The sequence below is a fragment of the Maniola hyperantus genome, chromosome 11 (genome assembly GCF_902806685.2).
Source record: "Maniola hyperantus chromosome 11, iAphHyp1.2, whole genome shotgun sequence".
Taxonomy (NCBI): Eukaryota; Metazoa; Arthropoda; class Insecta; order Lepidoptera; family Nymphalidae; genus Maniola; species Maniola hyperantus.
This window is the reverse complement of record NC_048546.1, coordinates 13,726,886-13,749,024: the sequence shown is the minus strand read 5'-3', so window position 1 is coordinate 13,749,024 and position 22,139 is coordinate 13,726,886. Positions and strand designations below refer to the sequence as shown.

The following is a 22,139-nucleotide window of genomic DNA, read 5'->3' as shown; positions in this document are numbered from 1 at the left end:
ATTATAATATTATTCTTATGAAAATAGCTGAAAAATTAGTTCATTAAAATAAATGTTCACAAAAAACATGTACCTACTAATCACATAGAGATGGCGCAGTTAACTTGCAGTGTTCTACTTAAAGTGCTAGGTAGCTACACCTTGTACTACGATGGTACTGCCAATCGTGTGGAGTCCGACTCACACTTGACCGGTTTTATCGGTTATTATTAGTAACTCGTTGATACCCGCGACTTCGTCCGCGGAGATTTAGGTTTTTAAAAACCCGTGACTCTTTGATTTTCCGGGATAAAAGTAGCCTATGCTTTCCAGATCTTTAACGAAGTATATCCATACGAAAAAAAATACGTTGATCCGTTGCATCACTTGCACCCTCGCGCCTTTACTCGCCATCTCCACTCCTGTCCCGCTGGAAAGTTCACAAGGTTCATACCGATTTCAAAGCCAAATAGGAATGTTAGTAGAAAAGCACTATCGCGTCAATTTAGTCGTTCTTTTTTCAAACCGACTTAGTAGGTCAGTCTTTTTTTCTAACGGATTTAGTAGGCCAGTTTTCTGAATCACCATGAGGTAGGAATCAATTAATAATAATTTAAAATACTAAATGATGCCCGCGACTTGGATTTAGGTTTTTGAAAATCCCATGGGAACTGATTTTCCAGGATAAAAAGTACCTAACCTATGTCCTTCCCCGGTATGCAAGCTATCTCTGTACCAAATTTCGTCAAAATCGTTTGAACGGATGGGCGTGATAGGCTATCAAACAGACGCATTTATTTATAACTAGCTGACCTGCCCCGGCTTCGCTCGGGTGGAGTTTAGGAAATTTGAGGGGGAGGTTGAATTAATTTTTTCTCCGTAAGAACCATCCTCGTACTTCGAGGAATATTATAAAAAAAGAATTAGCGAAATCTGTTCAGCTGTTCTCGAGATTTGCGATGAGCAACACATTTAGTGATTCATTTTTATATTATAGAGATAATATTAGTATGCATGGATAAAATATACAGCTGGACTCGCGTGATTAGTCAGAGTATGCCTGATTAGTTTTAAGTCTAGCTTTTTTACGCAGTCTACGACTTCAGGGGAAAGAGTGGAAATTTCAATGAGTTGGCAGCACTGAGTATCTGATCATATTTTGATCTTTTCACTCTCAAATGGACGCAGGCGGATGGAGAAAAATATTATAATAGGATTATATTTTAACAATCATTATATTTGGACAACTGGAATCTAGATGTAGTGGTATGAATGACCCCTTTGTGGGGTTGGGAAAAAAAGTTGGCAACACTGCACATATTGACAAGGCTCAAAAAGGTTAGAACCCAGAGCCGTAAAGCCTTAAAAAATTGACATTGACAGATCATCAATCAAGAAATCATTTTTAAAAACAAAGCGGAATTCTATCCTTTTGTCGGTGTAAATAAATTTTTACAAGTATGGAAGGAATCCAAATAATTACTCAAGATTTCGTCAACGTCCACATAACGAAGTCGGACAAGGAAGATGCGGCTCCGGTGGAACGCCGGTTCAAGAAAGACATCACCGTTCTAGAGTTTAAGGTTACGATGATTCACACATTTTTCTTTTAAGCTTAATAAATGATTAAATTATGCCCCTATTAGACTGTTTAGTACTTATATGAAACAGAAAATTACTGTGTATAACTATATAATGCGCAATATTGAGAAAGTATGACTTAAATAAAGATTTCAGTTTCTTATGTGATGCATGTATGTAACATGAAAAAGAACTTGACAAAAACACGGTCTAAGATTCAAAGTGCTTGCATATAATTTGCTCATTCATACATGATTTAAAGGGTTGCCCCTTCCATTAATCACTTAATAGATTATCTTGGGATGTGGGGTTTCTAGTTCCTTCTGTTTAGTGATAGCTATCTCAATAAATAATTACCAACTGATTACAGACTAAACTGGAACTAGTGACAGGAGGTTCAGCAGCAACAATGAAGCTGAAGGTTTATGACAAGAAGAACAACTTTGTGTGTGACATAGACAGCGACGCCGCCCTGCTGGGTTCCTACCCCATTGATGATGGCATGAGGATACATGTCATAGACAACTTTACACTTATCCAAGACTTTGATTCTTCAGATGCAGCAGAGAGGTAAGTCATCTTAATATATAAAATGAAAGGGTGACTGACTGACTGACTGACTGATCGATCTATCAACGCACAGCTCAAACTACTGGACGGATCGGGCTGAAATTTGGTATGCAGATATCTATTATGACGTAGGCATCCGCTAAGAAAGGATTTTTGAAAATTCAACCCCTAAGGGGGTGAAATAGGGGTTTGAAATTTGTGAAGTCCACGCGGACGAAGTCGCTAGCATAAGCTAGTTTAAACAATAAAATAAATTAAATAAAATAGCCTTCATTCTCTGATCTACTTATATATATTACTAACTAAAGTACTACTATTTATTCAAAGTAAATACTACAATATTAATTGGGTAAAATTTAAACTAAAGCTACGAGGGTTCCCAACGCACCCAGGTCTGAGCAGAGCCCACAAAAAACTCAACCGGGCATTCTTTTTACTATCACCACTTCACAAAATCACTTAAACTTAGCTCAAAGCTGTTTAACTTATTACCAAGCTTTCTTATCATTAAATCATCCATTACATTGTAATAGGAGTTTTCAATAGGTGTAAGTCTTCTGAAAACTTTACAAAAAAAGATTACCATTTACATATTTCAGGTTCCGCCTATCTGAAGAGGAATATCAGAAAAAAGGCGACACACTTCGTTCGTTCCTGCAGAAAAACAAACTGGGCAAATACAATGAGGAAGAGATGAGCAAAATGAAAGAGCAGCAACAGAAAGAGCTGGAAGAGGAGGCTAAGTAAGAGACTACCTCGAACCTCAATAAAATAGCTCAATTATTGGCTCTAGTTCAACTATATAGTAATCCTGAACTAAGTAACTTGATCCTAAGCCTAGATATCTAGGGTATTATACAATTAGTTCCTTAATGACAAAGTTGCATGAAAGCAACCAGCTGAGCTTGCAGTGAACCTTGAATCCTTTTTAATATTCATTGATCTTAAATTAAATAACGCTATGTCTTCATACCAACGATTTAGTATTTTATATGGCTGTAACACAGTTTTTGTATTGCATGGGTAAAATTTCCAAAATGTCAAAGAATGCGTAGCGAGGGCGATATTTATGTAGAGAAGTTACTTAAATAAATAGTGGATAAATAAGTAAGGAAAAGGTAATTGTAAAAAGCGAGAGCGAAGCAAGCACAGCTTTTTGATGACGATTTGATAATGATTTTTTTGTAAACAATGCTCATTTTTATGGTTATTTAGCATAGATAAGTAAATACGAAATTTTACAACAGAATAGCAGAGGCGGTGTTAGTGGGGGCGCGCTGTGAAGTGCGGGTGCCGAGTCAGGGCGCCCGGCGCGCCACGGTGCGGTACAACGGGCCGCTGGAGGGCGCGCGCGGCCTGTGGATCGGAGTGCAGTACGACGAGCCGCGCGGGAAGAACGACGGCTCGTGAGTGTTACGGCTAAGAATTTCGTTTTTTTAATCCCATGGGAACTCTTTGATTTTGCAGGATAAAAGTAGCCTATGTCCATCTCCAAGCTATCTCTGTACCAAATAAATGATGCTCCTAAATTGGTCCACATGGATTTAAGTTTTTTAAGAATCCTCTGGGAACTCTTTGATTTTCAGAGACAAAACATCTTATGTCGTCCTCTTCATCATGAAAGCAACACCAAGTTTTGTCAAAAAACAGTTAAACAAATGGGGTGTGAAAACTAGCAAATAGACACACATTTCGCATTTATAATTTTAGTATGGATTCCTTAAACATTTTTTAAATATTAACAACTAGATAATGCCCGAGACTTCGCCTATGTGGATTTAAGTTTTTAAAATCCTGTGAGAACTCTGATTTTCCGGGATGCAAGCTATCTCTGTACCAGATTTGAAAGAAAGAAGACAGATAGACACATAATATTAGTGTGGATATCAAAATATTGCTTTTCTTTCCAGAGTGAATGGCAAACGATACTTCACATGCCCGCCCAAGTATGGTGGCTTTGTCAAGCCCATGTACGTCACAGTGGGGGACTTCCCCGAAGAGGAGGTGGACTTAGAGGATGAGATATAGAGGGCTTGCTGCGGAGATGGGAACTAACGCTTTGATATGTTTGCTGCAGAGGCGTTAATTTACAGACTTTTTTTATCAATGACAAACAAAAACACCTTTAATTAATTAATTTTTGCCTGCAATTTTGTCCGTGTTGAAAAGCACAAAGGTTAAAGTTAACCAACCACAAGCCTATTTAGCTAATTGAGTGACTGATAGCTTTGACTTTGCTCAGAATTAAGCTTAAGACAGATTTATGCCAGCAATATAGCGCTGTTTTGTTTTAACAGTGTCTTAAGTCTGAGCAAAGTCAAAGTGCCGCTCTATAGATCTTAGCCTTAGAGTCGGAAAAAATCATGATGATCATGATTATGATGATCAAAGGTGTGTTGATTGGGATAGCAACTGTACAGTACGAGGCAAAAAGTAATGTACATCGGCCTTTAGAATGACATTTCGGCTTTGTAGACTGTTGTCTCTGTCACTCATACCTATATGATGTTTTGTCGGTCTCTGTGACAGAGACAATGCTCTACAAATCTGCTATCTCCTAAAGGTCGATGTACATTACTTTCTGGCACGTACTATATGTTGCGTTGCTATTAACGCCACTGCAAACGCGAATTTTTTATATTTTATTTTTCCAAGAGCTTTTTTAACATAATCATAGATTATATTATTTGTACTGTATAGCAATATTTACAATTATTAGTATAATATTTAGTTTTTTTAGCAATTACTATTTAATTATGGAAAAATAATATTGAAAACACAAAACTACAATTAACTGAACTAAATTGACAGGATATAAAAATAATGCTTTCTTTTTCTGTAATACATAACAGAAAAGGTGGCATTATCAAAATCTAAATTTATTTATTTCATGTAGGACAACTTGGTCTCTTGCTATGTGTGTCTGTGTGACTCGACCACTGATTCGGAAAGTAGATTCCACTGAGTAGAGCAGGCAAGAGTACCTACTCTTTTCAAACCATAAAAAATATTTAAAAGATTAATTATAGCCATTTTATTCCTGTCAATTTTAAAGTTTTGTGTTAAAACGAATTGGGCTCTATTAATATTATTTTACAAATCTCCGAGTATTTGCGTATTTTACTTCCTTATCATATTTATTTTGGCAAAAGATTGTGCATTTATAAATGTAATTTTAAATTGAATAAGTTAAGTCACTTCTATATTTTTTATATTGTTTTTAGCTGTCTTTTGAATTTCTAATCAAGTAATTAAATTATTTTGTAATTTAAAAAATATACTTATTTGCCCAAAATATGTTTTGTGAACTTTTTGTTACAGTATGTTAACTGAACTTCTTTTTTGTTTAGTTTGTGGCTCTTACTTTATTTTAGGGCTGATTTTTCAGTCATCAAATAACTTTTATCTGAGAGATAAAGATATTTTGACAGTTTTTGTATATGAAATCAGTTAATACGTCAAACCTATTCGTCAGTTAAAGTTTATCTGGCGATTGACAAATCAGCCCTTATAGAGCTGTTACAGTTTAGTTATAGTTCTTGCATTTCACGAAGGCCACTGACTCACGCTTGTGTTTAAGTCGTATCGGTATACGTAAGGTACACTAAATATGTGCGTTTGACAGCGCTTGCTCGCGCCTGATTGGTCCGACATGCACGCACACTTACGCAATGCCCATGTATACGACGTTACCACAAGTAAAGGTTCATTAGCCTTCGTGAATTGCAAGAACTGTACCTAGTTTTCTGTTTAGAATGTATTCCTATCAGTTGAGTGATGTATTGTACATTCCATTACTATTGGAATGAAATTGTAAATATTCTTAAAATATAAAGTGAAACAAACACTAACCAATGTCTAACATATTGTATTGATTCGCTATTTAATTTTGTCACACGACTGACATTAATATTTTTAATAAAAAATATTTGAACATATTATGTTCGTATTTTATTTTTCACTAGCTGCCCTAGCGAACTTTGTGTCGCCTAACAGTCGATTCAAATTTTTCTCCGTAAGAACCATCCTCGTACTTCAAGGAATATAAAAAAAGAATTAGCGAAATCGGTTCAGCTGTTCTCGAGATTTGCGATGAACAACACATTTAGTGATTCATTTTTATATTTATCATATATTATTACTAGATGATGCCCTATGACCTATGATGACTTCGTCCGCGTGGATTTAGGGTTTTTGAAATCCCGTGGGAACTCTTCAACTTTCCGGGATAAAAAGTAGCCTGTCCTTCCCCGGGATATAAGCTAACTCTGTACCAAATTTCATCAAAATCGGTAGAACGGTTGGGCCGTGAAAAGCTAGCAGACATAGAGAGACACACTTTCGCATATATAATATTAGTATGGATAAATCTCGTTGCGATCGTGTACAATATATTCCTGCTACTGTAGCTGTCATTCTATAGTCCGCGACATGTCGAGATGGCAATCGGTGGATGAGGCGGGGAACGCCCCGCATACCCGCGCTTGCACGCACTGTTGTCTGTGTTGTCTGTTGCCCGCGGGAGAATAGGTCCTTGAGTTGGATGGCAAGCCCTTGTTCCCAGCGAGCCTAAAACTGAGTTGGGGACCCCATTAAGTCCCAGAGCTAGGCCTGCTTTGGCGGGAGCCGTTAGCTAGGTTGCAGTCGAATACATTCGTGTCCCTGTGCCTAGCAACAACGGATGAGACAGATCACCGTGGGGTTTTAGTCGGTAAGAGTCCGACATAACCACCGCACCTCTCCGAGCGCGGTGGTATCCATGAGGATTTCCCCATGTAAAAAAAAAAAAAAAAAAAAAAGGGACTGCGTGTGCGGAGCGTTCCCTCCCCGATTGCCATTTCAACCTATCGCGTACTATATCTTCGTTGTATGTTATCACGATGAATAAATTAAAATAAAGACAAACACGAATATAAAAATCATTTTTTATTTCTTATTCTTATAAAAAGTCATTAATTCCTAACGCTTCTAGAACTTCCTCCTCTTCAGTATCTCGGGTCGCCAGTTGATGGGGTGGGTCTCCTCCGAGGCGGTGTCGTCCTCGCGGTAGATCTTGATGGTCTTGTCCGCCTCGGCCGTGATGAGGCGCGAGCCGGACTGGTCGAAGGTCATCGCGAACACGCCCGCCTCGGAGTCCATCGAGCCCGGTTGGACCGCCGACTGGAATAAAAGCAAAATTTTTTCTTGTAGGCCAACTTGCGGTTCTTCAACAAGACTATCGCTGTATGGAAAGCAGTAGATCGATGTAAGTAAAACCTGCATCAATCATTATTACAATCTCAATTGTTGTGATTGGCTGATGTGCGATTTTTGTTGCAACAATGCATTGTAGCCAATAGTGAGTGAGCGTCAACCAATCAGAGGTGATTGCGATCGTGAAATTGTAGCTGTCATTCTACCGCAATCGAGCAGCAGGACTTACTATTCCCGGCCTGCTCTTGAAGCAACTCGATTATCGCTTCATTCTCATTCAGTCTATCTCGTTCTCTCGCAGGCTAAATCCTATACATGTATGTTTGTCTCTTTTATTGTCGATTTTACGTTTCATCGAATTTCAAATCACATTATAATACCAAAGAAACTTTCACTTCAAAAGTCAACTCACGATCACGATCTCCACAGGGACCTTAAGATAGAGTTCGTAAACAAAATCATCCAAAAGTACGCAGAAGCTCACCAACATCGACTTCGCCATCATGTTAATTTGGAGGCTGTGAAGCTTCTAGATAACATGGACATCAAAAGGAGGCTCAAAAGAACCAAGCCGTTCGAATTAGTGTTAAAAAGTACATAAGTGCAGCGTTTGTGTAATAGTGCTTGTGCTACTTTATTTTTCTAGGTCACAAGAACATAGTGAACTGTAAGTACGTGTTAGAATAAACTAAGGACAGTTATTGGACTGTAAATTAGATTTAAAAATTAATCATAAGTAGAAGTTTAAGCTAGAATAATATTACTTATTAGCCCATAGGCTAGATGGTGCTTTATGGTAGGAAAAAAAAAAAAAAAAAGTCAACTAACCTGCAGCCGTTGAAAGTTGTATCCAGTACGCCAGTCCCAGCAATACATAGTACCATTGTCCCCTCCACTCACTAGCACCCCCTCTGGACTGACAGCCATACAGTTGACTATCGCGTTATGTCCAGATAGGTTCTGTATGAACTTCCCTTCCGGACACTTCCACTGTTTCATGTTGTCGGGTGACGCGGACGCGAAGGTGTACAGTGTGGGATGGATGACGATGGCTCGGACGGACTTCTTGTGGTTGGTTAGCGTGCACAAGGACTTGCCCGCCGCGAGGTCCCAGAGGCGGATCGTTGAGTCGTGTGAACCTGTTATTATCTGGAGTGTAAAAAAAATGAGATGTTTATCATTATGTTAATTGGCAGACTCTATAATTGATTATGGCTTAAGTAGTTATGGTAGAACCTTCAAAACTTATCTGTTACGCATATACAACTTACAAATAAAAATAATTAAAACCATAGTACCTAAAAAAATTAAATTAAAATTTTCTAATGATTATTCTAAATTATTTAAGTACTGCAAGTTACTGCCAGTGCTAAGTAAGGTTAGCCTGGCGATCCTGAAAGAAGAATATCATAACATAAAGCACCTAACATGTAAAGAGAGAAACAGAAAGCTTGACTTACCAAACTACAAGAAGTTTAAATTACCTAAGAATAATAATAAGTATGGAACTAGAACATGTTCATATATCTTAGCAAATATAATGAATAACTTACCTTTAACTTTGCAAAATACCTACAGTAAAAGAGCGATTTTTATAAGAAATTGTAAGAGGCACTTCCTGGATCTAGGTGCCTCTTTGGATGCCTAGTCTAGGTCTAGGAAGTGTTTCATGTAACGATATTTTATATGTACAAATATGCACTAATTAACAGCTTTTAATTTTTATAACAGTTTTTTACCTAGATTTTATTAAATTTGTATAACGCGAACTCGCCATCCTCACATAAACATTAACAGTTTCTAGAGGATGGCGAACTGTTTATTTTAAAATGTATTATTGAAATTTACGTGATCAATAAAAAAAATATCTATGGAAATATGATTTTATACAGTTGAAATGTGATGAATATTAATTTAGAGAATGAATGATAAATTATGATTTGCATCGCGGGGTATGTAGTCAAAAAAGACTATACAATGTTTTACAAATAACAATATTGCCCAATAACAAGTAACTTTACGACATATTACAGATACCTATAGTACGCGACATTGAAAAGAATCCGTGATAATAGTACATGTTGATTTATGGAATGACTGGTAAATGTTGTTTTATGGAATGTCTGGTATATGTTGATTAAGGGTATGAGTGAGGACTGAGGAATCTCAGAGTCAGTTACCTGTGGCTCGGCGGCCTGCGTCACGAGCGAGGCCACGGTGTCGGTGTGTCCGGCGAGAGTGTGCACGTTGGCCTTGGTGCGCATGTCCCACACTCTCGCGGTGCCGTCTCGGCCGGCTGTCAGCAGCACGTCGATGGTGGGGTGCAGCGCGAGAGTGTACACCGCTGACAGATGCCCGTGGTAGTGACGGATCACCTTGATACATAATTACTATTAAGACTATATTATGTAATTACATCTATGTAACAAACAGAACAAAGAGCAGTCATAGGCTAGTGATTATGGAAGGAACATTGTAAACTTTAAAAATCGACTCAGTAGTTTAGGCGCTTTGATATAACATACAAGAATTATATATGCATACATAGCCTGCTAAAATCATAACCCTTTCTTTTAGCTGGATCGTACTTGGGTAAAAAGAGAAATTAATTTTATTTTAATTATACTTATATTTAAAATAAAATATACTTAAAATTTACAAAATAAATATATATTTTAAATATACAAAAAATACTGACACCAGTAAAGTAGCCACTGATAGCAAATTTAATGTTTATACCTTATTATATTCCAAGTCCCAGCATTTCACTTGTCTGTCTTCCCCACAGCTGAACAAGTACGGGTGTCGGGGCGACACCTCCAAACCTGGGGACAATGTATTGTAATCAATAAGTAAATTCAAATTGTCACGTCTAAAGAAATATTGGCGTCCAATCACTAACGGGGGCAAAATGACTGCCTAGGACGCAAGGACGAGCGAAGTGAGCTTGGGACTCGAGGCACTCCCTTCAGGCAAAGTCGACAGAGCCCCGCCTTGCTCCATCGACCTTGCTTCCGTCCCATAGTGAGGGGGTTTCTACCCTCCCTCCTCCCAAATTCGCGATTTTACAAAATCGCGAATTCGGAAAACGAATTATTTAGTGAAATAACAAATTTATGAATGATATTTTAACATTCTGCACATTTTCAAAATAAAACATATTTTGTAAATAGAATATTTTGTAAAATGAATTATGATTGTGGAATACGCGACGTTTGTGATCTGATTAGTTTTTGAAACATTTTTGGTGAAACAATCAATTATTATTATTATATTATATATAATTAGTGAACCCTATTACTATCGTCAGCCCAAGCCTATCTTGCAATTAAAAAAAAATCTTATGACACAATCATTAACAAAAGAATGTGAAGTGTTACCTCTAACAGTGCTGACGTGTCCAGTGAGAGACACCTTTAACTTCCCGCTCGCCAGGTCCCATATCTTGATGACTCTGTCAGCAGCACCTGTAACAACAAACCAGGGATTGCTTGGAATCTATAATATAAAAATGAATCACTAAGTAAAAGTAAAATATCCTTTATTGTACACCAAAACCAAAAATGTGTTGGTCATCGCAAATCTCGAGAACAGCTGAACCGATTTCCCTAATTCTTTTTTATAATATTCCTTGAAGTACGAGGATGGTTCTTACGGAGAGAAAAATTAAAAAAAATTTAATTAACTGTTAGGCGGAACGAAGTTTGCCAGGGCAGCTAGTATTCAAATATAAGTGTAGTATCATTTTAAAGAGGGCTAAAATCATGTTCACTTTCAAGGATTCTTGACGTTTTTTTTAGAAAAATGAAATCCATTTTCAAATACAAGGTAGTCAACATATATTTAATAACATATAACTGACCTGTGGCAAACCACTCGTTGCCCGGCTCCACGGCCACGCAGCGCACCCAGCCCAGATGCCCCGAGATGACCCGGAACAGCTTCCACGGCGCGTGCCACTTCGGGCGCGGCATGGTGGGCGCTTTGCGCGGCGCGGGCACCAGCGCGGTGGGGGTGGGGATGTTGGGCGCACTGTACGGCAACATTGCCCCGTCTGATCCTAGTGCTGCTGATTCTGCTATTTCTGCAAAATATGTTTAGTTTGCTGTCTTTACATTGTATCTCCATTAATAGAAATTGTTGTTGTAGCTATTAATGAATTTTTTATAGTCTCTAGCTGATGTTCCCGAGTCCTGACTTCATCTGCATGGAACTCTGATTTTTCGGGGTAAAAAATTGCTTCTCTTGTGTGCAAGTTATCTCTGTACCTGTATACTTACAGTACTTAAGAAGATGGGCTGTTGAAAGCTCGCAAAAAGCTGACTCACTGACTGATCTATCAACGCACAGCTCAAACTACTAGACGGATCAGGCTGTAATTTGGCATGCAGATAGCTATTATGACGTAGGGATTCAGTGAGAAAGGATTTTTGAAAATTCAACCCCTAAGGGGGTGAAATAGGGGTTTTAAATTTGTGTACTCCACGCGTACGAAGTCGTGTGTATAAGCTAGTTTATTAATATGGATGGATTAGTAATATGGAATAGTCAGTGATAAAGAAAAAGTAATTTCTTACCAGTGTCGTGAGGAGTGTCAGGTCGGCTCATGGACTCTTGCTGTTTGATGGCCTGCGCTCTCTGCACAGCCGACATCACCTGCCCGTAGCTGTCTCTGGCTTTCACTGCCTTCAGGACTTTCTCCCTGCACAAATAATAAGTTCAAACTGAAGCTTTGGCAATAGCTTCAGCTTCTATTAAATTTAGAATTTGTGTTACGATAGTGTCTGGGCCCCATACAATAACTAAAGCCAAACCTTTCTTTCTGTTTCGCTAATGTTTGGCAAACCAAAGGAAAAGAGTGCCTACAATGCAAATGCAAAACTCAATTTTATTAATTTAGCTTTGGATTAGGCAGTTCTGCATTATGTATTTGAATATAGTAGATGAATAATGGTTATAATAGATTCTTGCACTTGAAAATGCAAGGAAAATCATAAAAATCGACACTTTTCTAAACAGTGGTGAAAACTGAATGGTACGTTCAATAACAAACAGTTCTCAGTTAGTATTGGGAGACTACTAGAACGAAGATAGAGTCTTAATAGTGTTTAAAATCATGTTCTTACGCTTTTTCATCAATTGGAGGCAGCATACTTTGGTTCGAGAGAAACATATCGTGTGATCTTTTCAGAGATCTGAACACGAGTGTGTGAACTGAATGTTTTATCACTTCGTCTGCCATTTTCACGTCTTTTATTGAGTTCTATATAAAAATAATTCACATATTAGGGCTAAAAACGTTTTTATTTTTTTACTAGCATCCGCGTTGTTTTGATTTTTGACTTGACAATTTGAATAAATATCAAATGTCAAATCATCTGTCATGCTCATGCTGTCTTGTCTATGAAATTCGTTCGGAAACAGGAATCATTAGCGAATGTTTTATAAAGCTTGACGCATATTTCATATTTTTGTAAAATATAATTATTTAATTAACTTTATATTATTATCATCCTCTCCAATATAGTTTAGGGCTCTTTTTACCTGACACCAACTATAAGTTGGTTAAATGGTAAACATTTTATACCCTAACTATATCTATCGATCATTATGTAGTAGTACTTGCAAATTCTTTGCTATCGATATATACATTTACTCTTTAATGGTACACTTAATATGGAAAAGCACAGAACAAGGAATCAGTACCTCAGCAGTAGTATCCCTATTAATCTGTGCTCAGCAGGTAGGTACCCTTATTATTTAAATGCGAAAGTGTGTTTGTTTGTTGGTTTATTGGTTTATTGGTTTGTTGGTTTCTCCTTCAATCACGTCGCAACGGTGTACCGGATTGACGTTATTTTTTGCATGGGTATAGATAAAGATCTGGAGAGTGACAATCATTATTTATCCCGAAAAATCAAAGAGTTCCCACGGGATTTAAAAAAAAACTTATTACCATGCGGACGAAATCGCGGGCATCAGCTAGTTAGTTTACAATAATGTAAGGTGACAACAAAAACTAAAGTTATTCACCAATTAATTTATTTAATATTAATAAGACGTATAAAACTGGTTTGATTGCAGGTTTTGTATTAGACTACACTTATGAGTAGGTATGTATAGCTACGTTTGCGCTTAAATATTATTATTTTGTATATTAACAGGTGAGCTCTACAGGTAAATAAAATGTGCCTGAAGTTATAAATAATTTAGATTGAATACAGTTCTAACACACTCAAGTAGATTATTTAAAAACTATGATGACTAGAAAAACATTAGATCTATAGCTAGAGCATTGCACTTTGCAGATATTATATAATAAAATTAATATAAATAAATTACATTAAATAACAACATAAGGTAAAAAAAATACATTTTAATCCCTGGCGCATTTCTAGATAAAATTAAAATACAATACCTACGTCAAGTAAGACGTAGGTATTGTATTTTAACAATCGACAGTCGGTAGGGTTGCCCACCGCAGTTTGGCGCGTTTGGTAGTTAGATACGGTATGACAGTATGATGATTGAAATCAACTCTGATTTGACTGACAGCTCATTATATTTTATTAATATTAAAAATATTCCAACTTAAATTGAAACAAAGTTGAAAAGATTGGAATGCATTGTTGCTGTAAGAACCTACAGCTACCATAAAGCCTATCACTACAATTGAGACTAGCAAATATTATTGATGCAGTTTTTCCGTTACTGCCCAGATTTTTACGTTTATACACTAGTTAGGTAAGTAGGTATATTGATTATTTTGAATTACATCCAATATTATCAGTTTATTCTTACTTACTTATGAGTAGGTACAAAGGGTACAAATGAAGTTGTACATGACTTTTCATAATATTTAAGTGGGTAGGTACTACGCTTGAGTTTGTACCTATTATATCATAAAATTATTATCCGGATGAAAATACCACATCTATTACATAAATATATTCCTAATATTATTTTAAGTACATCAGTAATAATAAAGAGAGCCTTATTTAAGTACTTTGATACAACACTATTTTTCTTCACGTATAGGATATTAATTTTAATTTATTAAATAATATTAAATCAACTAGGTACAATCTCGCTGAATGCCTTAAATTTTTAAGATTGTAACAAGAAGTTCAAAAAATTGCTGACTTAGGTAGAGGTACCTACTCATACTTATTATTATTAATGAATTTGCTGTATCAACAATACCCACGATTCAAAACTCATCGGAACCGAACAGTCCAAATAAGTTTTGTACTTTGTACTTTTGAAAGCGTAATCTTCCTTGTCATGCTTACATGATGAACGGATTGGGATCGTAAACTTTTTCATTGTTATAATTATGCCACGTGAATGTGAATATTACTAGTAATAAATAATTATTGTTCTTTATAACTCCCAACGCAAAAAGAAGGGTGTTATTCTGTAGGTGTGTAATACTGGCCCTCAAACGAGCCGGTCGACGTTGGAGTCGTTTATTGACCACTCGTAATCGATATCGGTTGAATCGGCGACGGAAAATACCGCGCCATTCTCGGTTCAGATAGCCGACTTCTCTGGGTTATTAGCATCACTGACTCGGCGGGAATGTGGAGCTCTTCGGAGAGTCCTTGGCTGGAGGTTTAGTGGAGGTAAATTGGGTCGTTCGATCCTAGTTGGGGAAGAGACCAGAGGGCGATTTCCTCGACGCAGCGTATCCATTCCATTTCTGAAGTATTCTTCAGTTCTATCAGAGTAGCTTTCGATAAGTGGAGCTGGGTCTTCGTATTCTACGTTAAAATGTCGAGTGATCGCTAGATCATCAGGTGGTCCCAATTTGTAGAGTGGAGGTTCCACACACTCGTAGTGATGGTCTTCAGTCTCGTCGTGAGGATAGGTGTCGGCGACGAAGTGCCGAGTACCGCGAGGAGTTAGGGCTGCCCAAAGAACCCTGGAGTCCAATGCAGCGCTTCCATACAAAGCGTTGGAACCGCCGGCTTTGCCTGTGCCACTCTTGCATCCACCACGAGCTCTGCACAGAGTAGAATAAACAATTTTAATTCAAGTTTAAACATTATATTGTTTGTCACGATCTAATAAAAAAGAAAATCTTTTTGTCCCTTGTAATAGGAAAATAATTAGGTACAAACTTGAAAATGTCATACTCTCGGCATTTGAGTAAAAACAGCGCCAGAAGAGCAGCGATGCACAGAACAGCGATGCAGCATGTGATGAGGACTAGAAACCACGTGTCATCCGTGGCAGCTGGCTCTGAAAACAATATTATTATTGTTTTATTGCTGACATCTAGTGAGAGGTCTACGCTCTCCGGTATCAGGTTGCCACTCTAACACCTTAGGACTGCGAAATCTTGCCGCATTGCCTCTTCAGTTTCGTGACCTGTTGAGATAAGTCGGTTACTTAGATTTTTCTACGGATTTCCACATTTCTGATTTGATCACTAGATGGACAAAAGTCAACAAACGAGTCGCAAGGAATCGCTGCATTCAGGCGGAGCAAGACCGCCTGGACGTGTGGAAGTGGATGTCCTTACAAGAGACCTATGTCCTGCAATAGACGTCTAGCGATTGATGACGATGACTCCTAATAATTTACTGCCACTGGCTAAAATGCATAGTTAACTACAAAAAATCAAATAAAACAATTACAAACAATGATCATTATGATCACTTTAGTGCTAGGCCTACAGATCAATTTTTAAACCAGTTTTATCCTAGTTTCACTTTTTATCCAAAGTTGATCTAATAAACCTTCCAGGGGTGCAATTATCACATCAATTTTTTTTGTCACGATTGGATGCAATCGTGATTATTGTATGATAAAATAATCACGATTGCATCCTGATGTTAAAAAAAATCTTAATTGAACTATCAAATATCAATAAATACTGAAAATATACCATCTACTCACCATGTCTCGGCAGCTCGTGATACTCGACGCCGGGGAAGAGCGCGTTCTCTTCAGTATTGTGCGATGGTGGGCACTTTGAAGCACGACATGGTGGCGTCAAATTAGCGATGTTGGCGAGAAAAGCCGGTAGCGGCGGTGGTGGCATGTGCATAATGGAGTCGGGCGGTGGACCCAGGGAGAGGCATTCCGCCCCACACGACATTCTGTTGATGAAAACAATCTTTTAAAAACTATAGGTACTTAAGTAGATTTTTTGGAGTTTGGTTTCTTTAAAAACCAGGATTTTTCAAAATCGTAGACGTACGCAATTACGTTATAAAAATAACTCTGTATACAAGAGTTATTTATATATTATATCTAAAATTTCTAGACCTAATTTGAGCTGGGAAATAATTTAGGTAGATACGTACTTCTTTAAGTCAGTCATGTTTTATTTTTTAGGTAAATTGTACCTACATACCTATTTAATATTCATTATTATGATGATTATTATTTTAAGTGAAACAAATCTTTACCGGCGCTAGAAGACAGTCAAATAATATAATGTCGCAGGGAAATGGTATAACCGGGATTTTGTAAAATCACTAAGGGATATTATGACAAATCCCGGATGATGTTAAACTGGCAAAATCAAATTTTCGTTTAACATCTCCCGGGATTTTATCATATCCCTAAGTGATTTCCCTGCGACATATAAAGTACAAAAAGCCGTGACTTTTCCTCTTCGCGAACAAACTGTTCGATTTAACCTAAGATAAGTAAGTACTAAGTAATATCTACCCACAAAGTAGATAGGTACTTCCTAATTCCATGGATCTAACATCCCTAATTTTCTCCTAAACACTTGCGAAAATCATTAATTTTTACTTTGGAGGTCGAAATGACTATAAAAACACATTTCGGAATTATTTAATGTGCGCTAAGCTTTATTACTCATAATTTGTTTTAAAAGTAGAATCTTCGTTCACAAATTCCCACAACACAACACACAAAATTAAAAATTCAGTAAAGATTTTTCTTTTTTTTTCATAAAATGGCGAGGGACTTTAAAAATATGGTAGTAAGGGTTTTTGCTATAATCCAACAATATAAAAATTAAGATCTTTGTAAAAACTACACAAGTAATAAGTACAGAATACACATAAAAATGCAATGTTAACTCACGTTAAAAGCTTTTTTCACGGACTTAAAAAAACGCACCACTTTTCCCGGATATTTTGGTTACACTTGTTCAAAATGGTCCATGGGATGTAAAGCGCATGCGCCAACTTTTACTACCACTTACGAAAATTAAGGATATTAACTCTGGCTACATTATTTTGAGCAACATCCATTACACATTTTTAGCACACACGGCTAAAGTTTTAGTAAAGTAAAAAGGCAATGTATGGTGTATATTTAAATGCATACATATTACTTGTTATCATTGTACACTACAAGTTATTGATTCACGCAAGCGCGCTGTGATTTTGCGACCCTCCAAATTAGGGGTCAACCCCTAAGTGCTTTAAAAAAGGGCCTCATAAAGTAATGTCGTCTCTTTTCCTTGTACTCAAATGTAAAACATTAGAAATGATAAGAAAATATACAGGGCTTACAGGGATTTCAATTTTGCAGGGATTAATGTGGGACATTTTGGCAATCCTATGTAATAGATGTAATAGAGATACTAATATTATGAATGCGAAAGTGTGTCTGTCTGTCTGTCTGCTAGCCTTTCACGGTCCATCCGTTCAACCGAATTTGACAAAATTTGGTACAGCGATAGCTTGCATCCCGGGGAAGGACATAGGCTACTTTTTATCCCGGAAAATCAAAGAGTTTTCACGGGATTTTTAAAAACCTAAATTCACGCGGACGAAGTCGCGGGCATCATCTAGTATTGTATAAGACATTTAATAGTGTTCAGCTAACTTTTTGCATACATAAGTTGACGAAAACTCTTATTTAACAGTTCTAAATTTCAATGGAAATATTATTATTTTTGATAAGATTTGACGACAGAATACAAGATTTTGAAAGAAACTATATTTTATCTGTCTTAGGTCCAATTGCATGGCAGCTGATTGCAACTACGTTACGGTTGCGATTAAACTTCGACCATTAAAGAGCAAATAATGTCCGTTTTCATACAGTACACGGCAGAAAATAATGCACATCGGCCTTTAGAATGACATTTCGGCTTTGTAGAACGTTGTCTCTGTCACTCATATGACGTTTTGTCAGTCTCAACGACAGAGACATCGCTCTACAAAGACAACGCTCTACAAAGCTGAAATGTCATTCTAAAGGCCGATGTACATTATTTTCTGCCGCGTACCTACTGTAGGTATCTCATGATATCGTGTTAAATCATATAAGGTAGGTAGATGTTCACTACATTAGATATTATATGTGCCTTGTGAAGCTGCAGCCGACTAATGAACTAATAGGATTTGCTTTCATTCGTGACAGCTTCCCTTATGAAATTTCCCTCTATAGAAGGTTCCGCCCGTATAAGGCTTAGCACCCACGATTCAGATACCCATAATAATATTATACATACGAAAGTGTGTCTGTATATCTGCTACCTGTATGTAATACAGCAACTAAGTAATTGGTAAAAATATGGATTTAAAAAAAAAGACAGGGTTTCAATGTTGCAAATTATTTTTATTTTTTATTTTCCATAAGGTCGATTTTCAAATAAGTACAAGCGTATCGTACATCATATTCGATAAATAATTTTAAATACATGTATCATACATAAGTACCTACCTGTTAAAAACTTAAAATTTTGAACAAATGTTAAATCATTTTTTGCCCAGCACTTTTGAGCCAAATGTCGGCGTTTCCCTTTGACGACCTCCCTGGCGCAGTGTTGAGCGTTGTGATCTTATTGGCAGAAAATCCTGGATTTGTACCTATTCATTTCAAGTTTCATGATTCTAGGTCAACGGGATACTTCCCGTTGACCTAGAATCATGAAATTTGGTGGAACCTACAGGGTACTCCCTGTAGGTTTCTTGACAGACCGACCGACTGACAGACAGACAACAAAGTGAGACCTATAAGGGTTCCGTTTTTCCTTTTGAGGTACGGAACCCTAAAAAAGACAGACAGACACACTTCCGCATTAATGATATCAACATCTGAATAGGTAGAGGTCCTCTTTTCGCCATATAGGTAGGAAGTGCGCCGTATAAAGGAATGTAATTAAGATTGGCCTCCTTTGCAACATTATGCAGATCCGTACGCCTTTTATCTCGATCCTCCATTCTCGCCTATTGAAAGCCTTTTTCTTCATAAAAGAAATGCATATTAAGTTCTCCACCATCGTCGCCTCCACCGCCTCCTCTCACCATCATTCTCTTTATACGCCACTGCAGATAGGTATCATCTAAACTTTTTATTAGATTCCAACGGCCAAGCCGTGATAGCCTAGTGGTTAGGACGTCCGCCTTCTAATCGGAGGTCGGGGGTTCGATCCCGGGCACACACCTCTAACTTTTCGGAATTATGTGCGTTTTAATTAATTAAATATCACTTGCTTTAACGGTGAAGGAAAACATCGTGAGGAAACCTGCATGCCTGAGAGTTCTCCATAATGTTCTCAAAGGTGTGTGAAGTCTACCAATCCGCACATGGCCAGCATGGTAGACTATGGCCAAAACCCTTCTCACTCTGAGAGGAGACCCGCGCTCTGTAGTGAGCCGGTGATGGGTTGATCATGATGATGATGAACGGCCAAGCCAAAAGAAAGGGTTATGATTTTTGGAGTGGATTTCTGTGTATGTTGTGTAGAGGATCGAACTTCAAAATATTATTATACAAGTCCAGCAAATTCTAATGCGTGTGGCCGCCATTTTAGTGACTTCAGCACTAGACTGAAGTTTCGAGCTGATGGTATATTTTTATTTCGGCTGACATCAAAATGACGTCATTTCGATGATAATGAGACATGGTTCCAGCGCAATAGCAATTTGAGGGACTTATAAGAGATACGCTGATTGTAAATTGTAACCAATCTGAATCGGGTCGCTGAGGCGTGCACTAGCCACGTTCTAATAAAGTAATCCGGTATTTGACAGCTAGTCAAATCAGTAACTTTTTATTAAACGTCAAAACGCGCGCTTATATGCGAGCTTCTATGTATTACAGGTATGTGACGTCACAAGCATTTGACGTGCTGTTTTAGTTTCATCAATAAGTAATTTAAAATGGTCAAGTATTAGGTACACTTAAAACTAACAAAGGCCGTGCTGAGAAATATATATTTATTGACATAGGAATATACCCAATTCCAACATAATATTCAGAATACTTATTATTTGGTCACCACCCTTTATAACTCTAAAATATGTATGTTTGTTTGTTTGTTTGTAGGTTCCACCAAGAAGTAAGCTTTTATTCCTTTCCCTGACTTACTTATATTTTATTCTTGGTGTAAAATAAAGACTAAAGATCAAAGACTTAGGAGTGGAATGGGGTAGGTATCTAGCTTATATCACGTGTTCATGTTCCTGGAAGATATTGTTTGATAACGCGCTTCGGAGCTCACGTTGTCGATACAAACATACTTAAAATGTATTAAAATAGAACGATTTCAAAAAGAAGGCTAAGTATTCAACCCATAGGTACGTATGTATGTAGGTATGTAAGTATCTATATTTTATAATTTTTATGATGGTATTTTTACCTAAATTCAAAGAGCTGCATTGTTAATATGGGCCTTTGAAAGTAGTTCCGATAATTGCAAAGTGTCGCTACTAGATGGCATTAACAGTCGCTTCAGTACCGAGTGACATACAGAATATCACAAATTTCGTCACTGACAGCAAGCGAACCGTGGCCTAACGGTCAAGGCGTCGTCGGACGCAAACCCAGAAGACGACGTAGGTTCGAATCCCAAAATATGATGACGTGAGTAATCAGTATGATGTTGACGATGTTATATAACCAAATATAAATATCTAAGTATCCAATTTAAACAAACAATTGAGCAAACATAACAATTGAACAAACAAAAAGCTATCAAATATAAACAAAGTTCTTTGTTCAAAAGCCGGCAGCTACCCGAAATTAGCCGAAGGAGGGCTGAGGGAAAACAAACATAGGGTAAACATGATGGCCATGGCTACAGGCTATGACGTCAACAAGATGGCCGCCCCATTGATAAAGCTTGAGGGCGGGCGGCGCGGCGCGCGTGCGCGGGGCTGCTACCATTGACACTTGATGCTTAGGACATTTATAATTATCGACGAAATTTAGCTTCGACGATATGAAAAAGGTTTGACGACCTCCCTGGCGCAGTGGTGAGCGCTGTGGTTCTATAAGTAGGAGGTTTTAGTTCGATTCTTCACAGTGACAATTTGGGAATTTATAATTTCTAAATTGTCTCTGGTCTGGTCTGGTGAGAGGCTACGGCTGTGGCTAGTTACCACCCTACCAACAAAGCAGTGCCGTAGTAGGAAAATACGTTTAGTGGGAAACAACAAGTTTCAAGCTTAATATTTATCTACAGTACGCGGCAGAAAGTAATGTAAATTGACCTTGAAGATAACAGATTTGTAGAGCATTGCCTCTGTCGTTGAGACCGACAAAACGTCATATAGGTATGAGGGACAACGCTCTACAAAGCCGAAATGTCATCCTAATGGCCAATGTATATTACTTTCTGTCGCGTACTGTAAAAGCTTTTTTACTTTTAGAATCTACAGTTGCTACGAAGCGTAGCTGCTACGCGCGTTGTAGCGTTTATAATTTTTACAATACTTACAAATAATTTATTTGCTGATTGTAGGTAGTTAGGTACATTAGTAAGGTGTTAATTACAATGAAATAAATAATTTTGAACTATAGTACTATATTTTAATCCTGTTCCAGCTAAAGGATTTTTAAGCAGGCTAAAATTATGTAGTTACAATAACGTA

General features: G+C 37.5%; 3 protein-coding genes and 1 long non-coding RNA gene across 5 annotated transcripts in view; 1 reads left to right on the top strand and 3 right to left on the bottom strand.

Annotated features, from left to right (window-relative positions):
- The window catches only part of LOC138403001 (uncharacterized), a 164,090-nt gene that overhangs the window by 32,939 nt on the left and 109,012 nt on the right, over nt 1-22,139 (bottom strand). The window lies entirely within an intron of this gene.
- Nucleotides 1,368-6,068, top strand: LOC117986522 (tubulin-folding cofactor B-like). The gene is made up of 5 exons (XM_034973364.2): nt 1,368-1,562; nt 1,931-2,130; nt 2,730-2,873; nt 3,378-3,536; nt 4,041-6,068. The coding sequence occupies exons 1-5, from the start codon at nt 1,440-1,442 to the stop codon at nt 4,156-4,158; spliced, it is 744 nt and encodes a 247-aa protein (XP_034829255.1). The 5' UTR covers nt 1,368-1,439; the 3' UTR covers nt 4,159-6,068.
- Tango4 (transport and golgi organization 4) lies at nt 7,042-12,674 on the bottom strand. The gene is made up of 8 exons (XM_034973360.2): nt 12,450-12,674; nt 11,901-12,025; nt 11,186-11,407; nt 10,704-10,790; nt 10,063-10,148; nt 9,504-9,698; nt 8,152-8,472; nt 7,042-7,290 (listed from the first exon to the last, which is right to left on the bottom strand). Exons 1-8 carry the CDS (start codon nt 12,563-12,565, stop codon nt 7,099-7,101), a joined length of 1,344 nt encoding a protein of 447 aa, XP_034829251.1. The 5' UTR covers nt 12,566-12,674; the 3' UTR covers nt 7,042-7,098.
- LOC117986250 (uncharacterized) lies at nt 13,356-17,473 on the bottom strand. Of its 2 annotated transcripts, none has more exons than XM_034973084.2 (4): nt 17,392-17,473; nt 16,228-16,430; nt 15,447-15,567; nt 13,356-15,328 (listed from the first exon to the last, which is right to left on the bottom strand). In XM_034973084.2, the coding sequence occupies exons 2-4, from the start codon at nt 16,427-16,429 to the stop codon at nt 14,857-14,859; spliced, it is 795 nt and encodes a 264-aa protein (XP_034828975.1). In that variant the 5' UTR covers nt 16,430; nt 17,392-17,473; the 3' UTR covers nt 13,356-14,856. The 2 variants fall into 2 exon arrangements, with proteins under 2 accessions (XP_034828975.1, XP_034828976.1); XM_034973085.2 differs by having other exon boundaries at nt 15,462-15,567.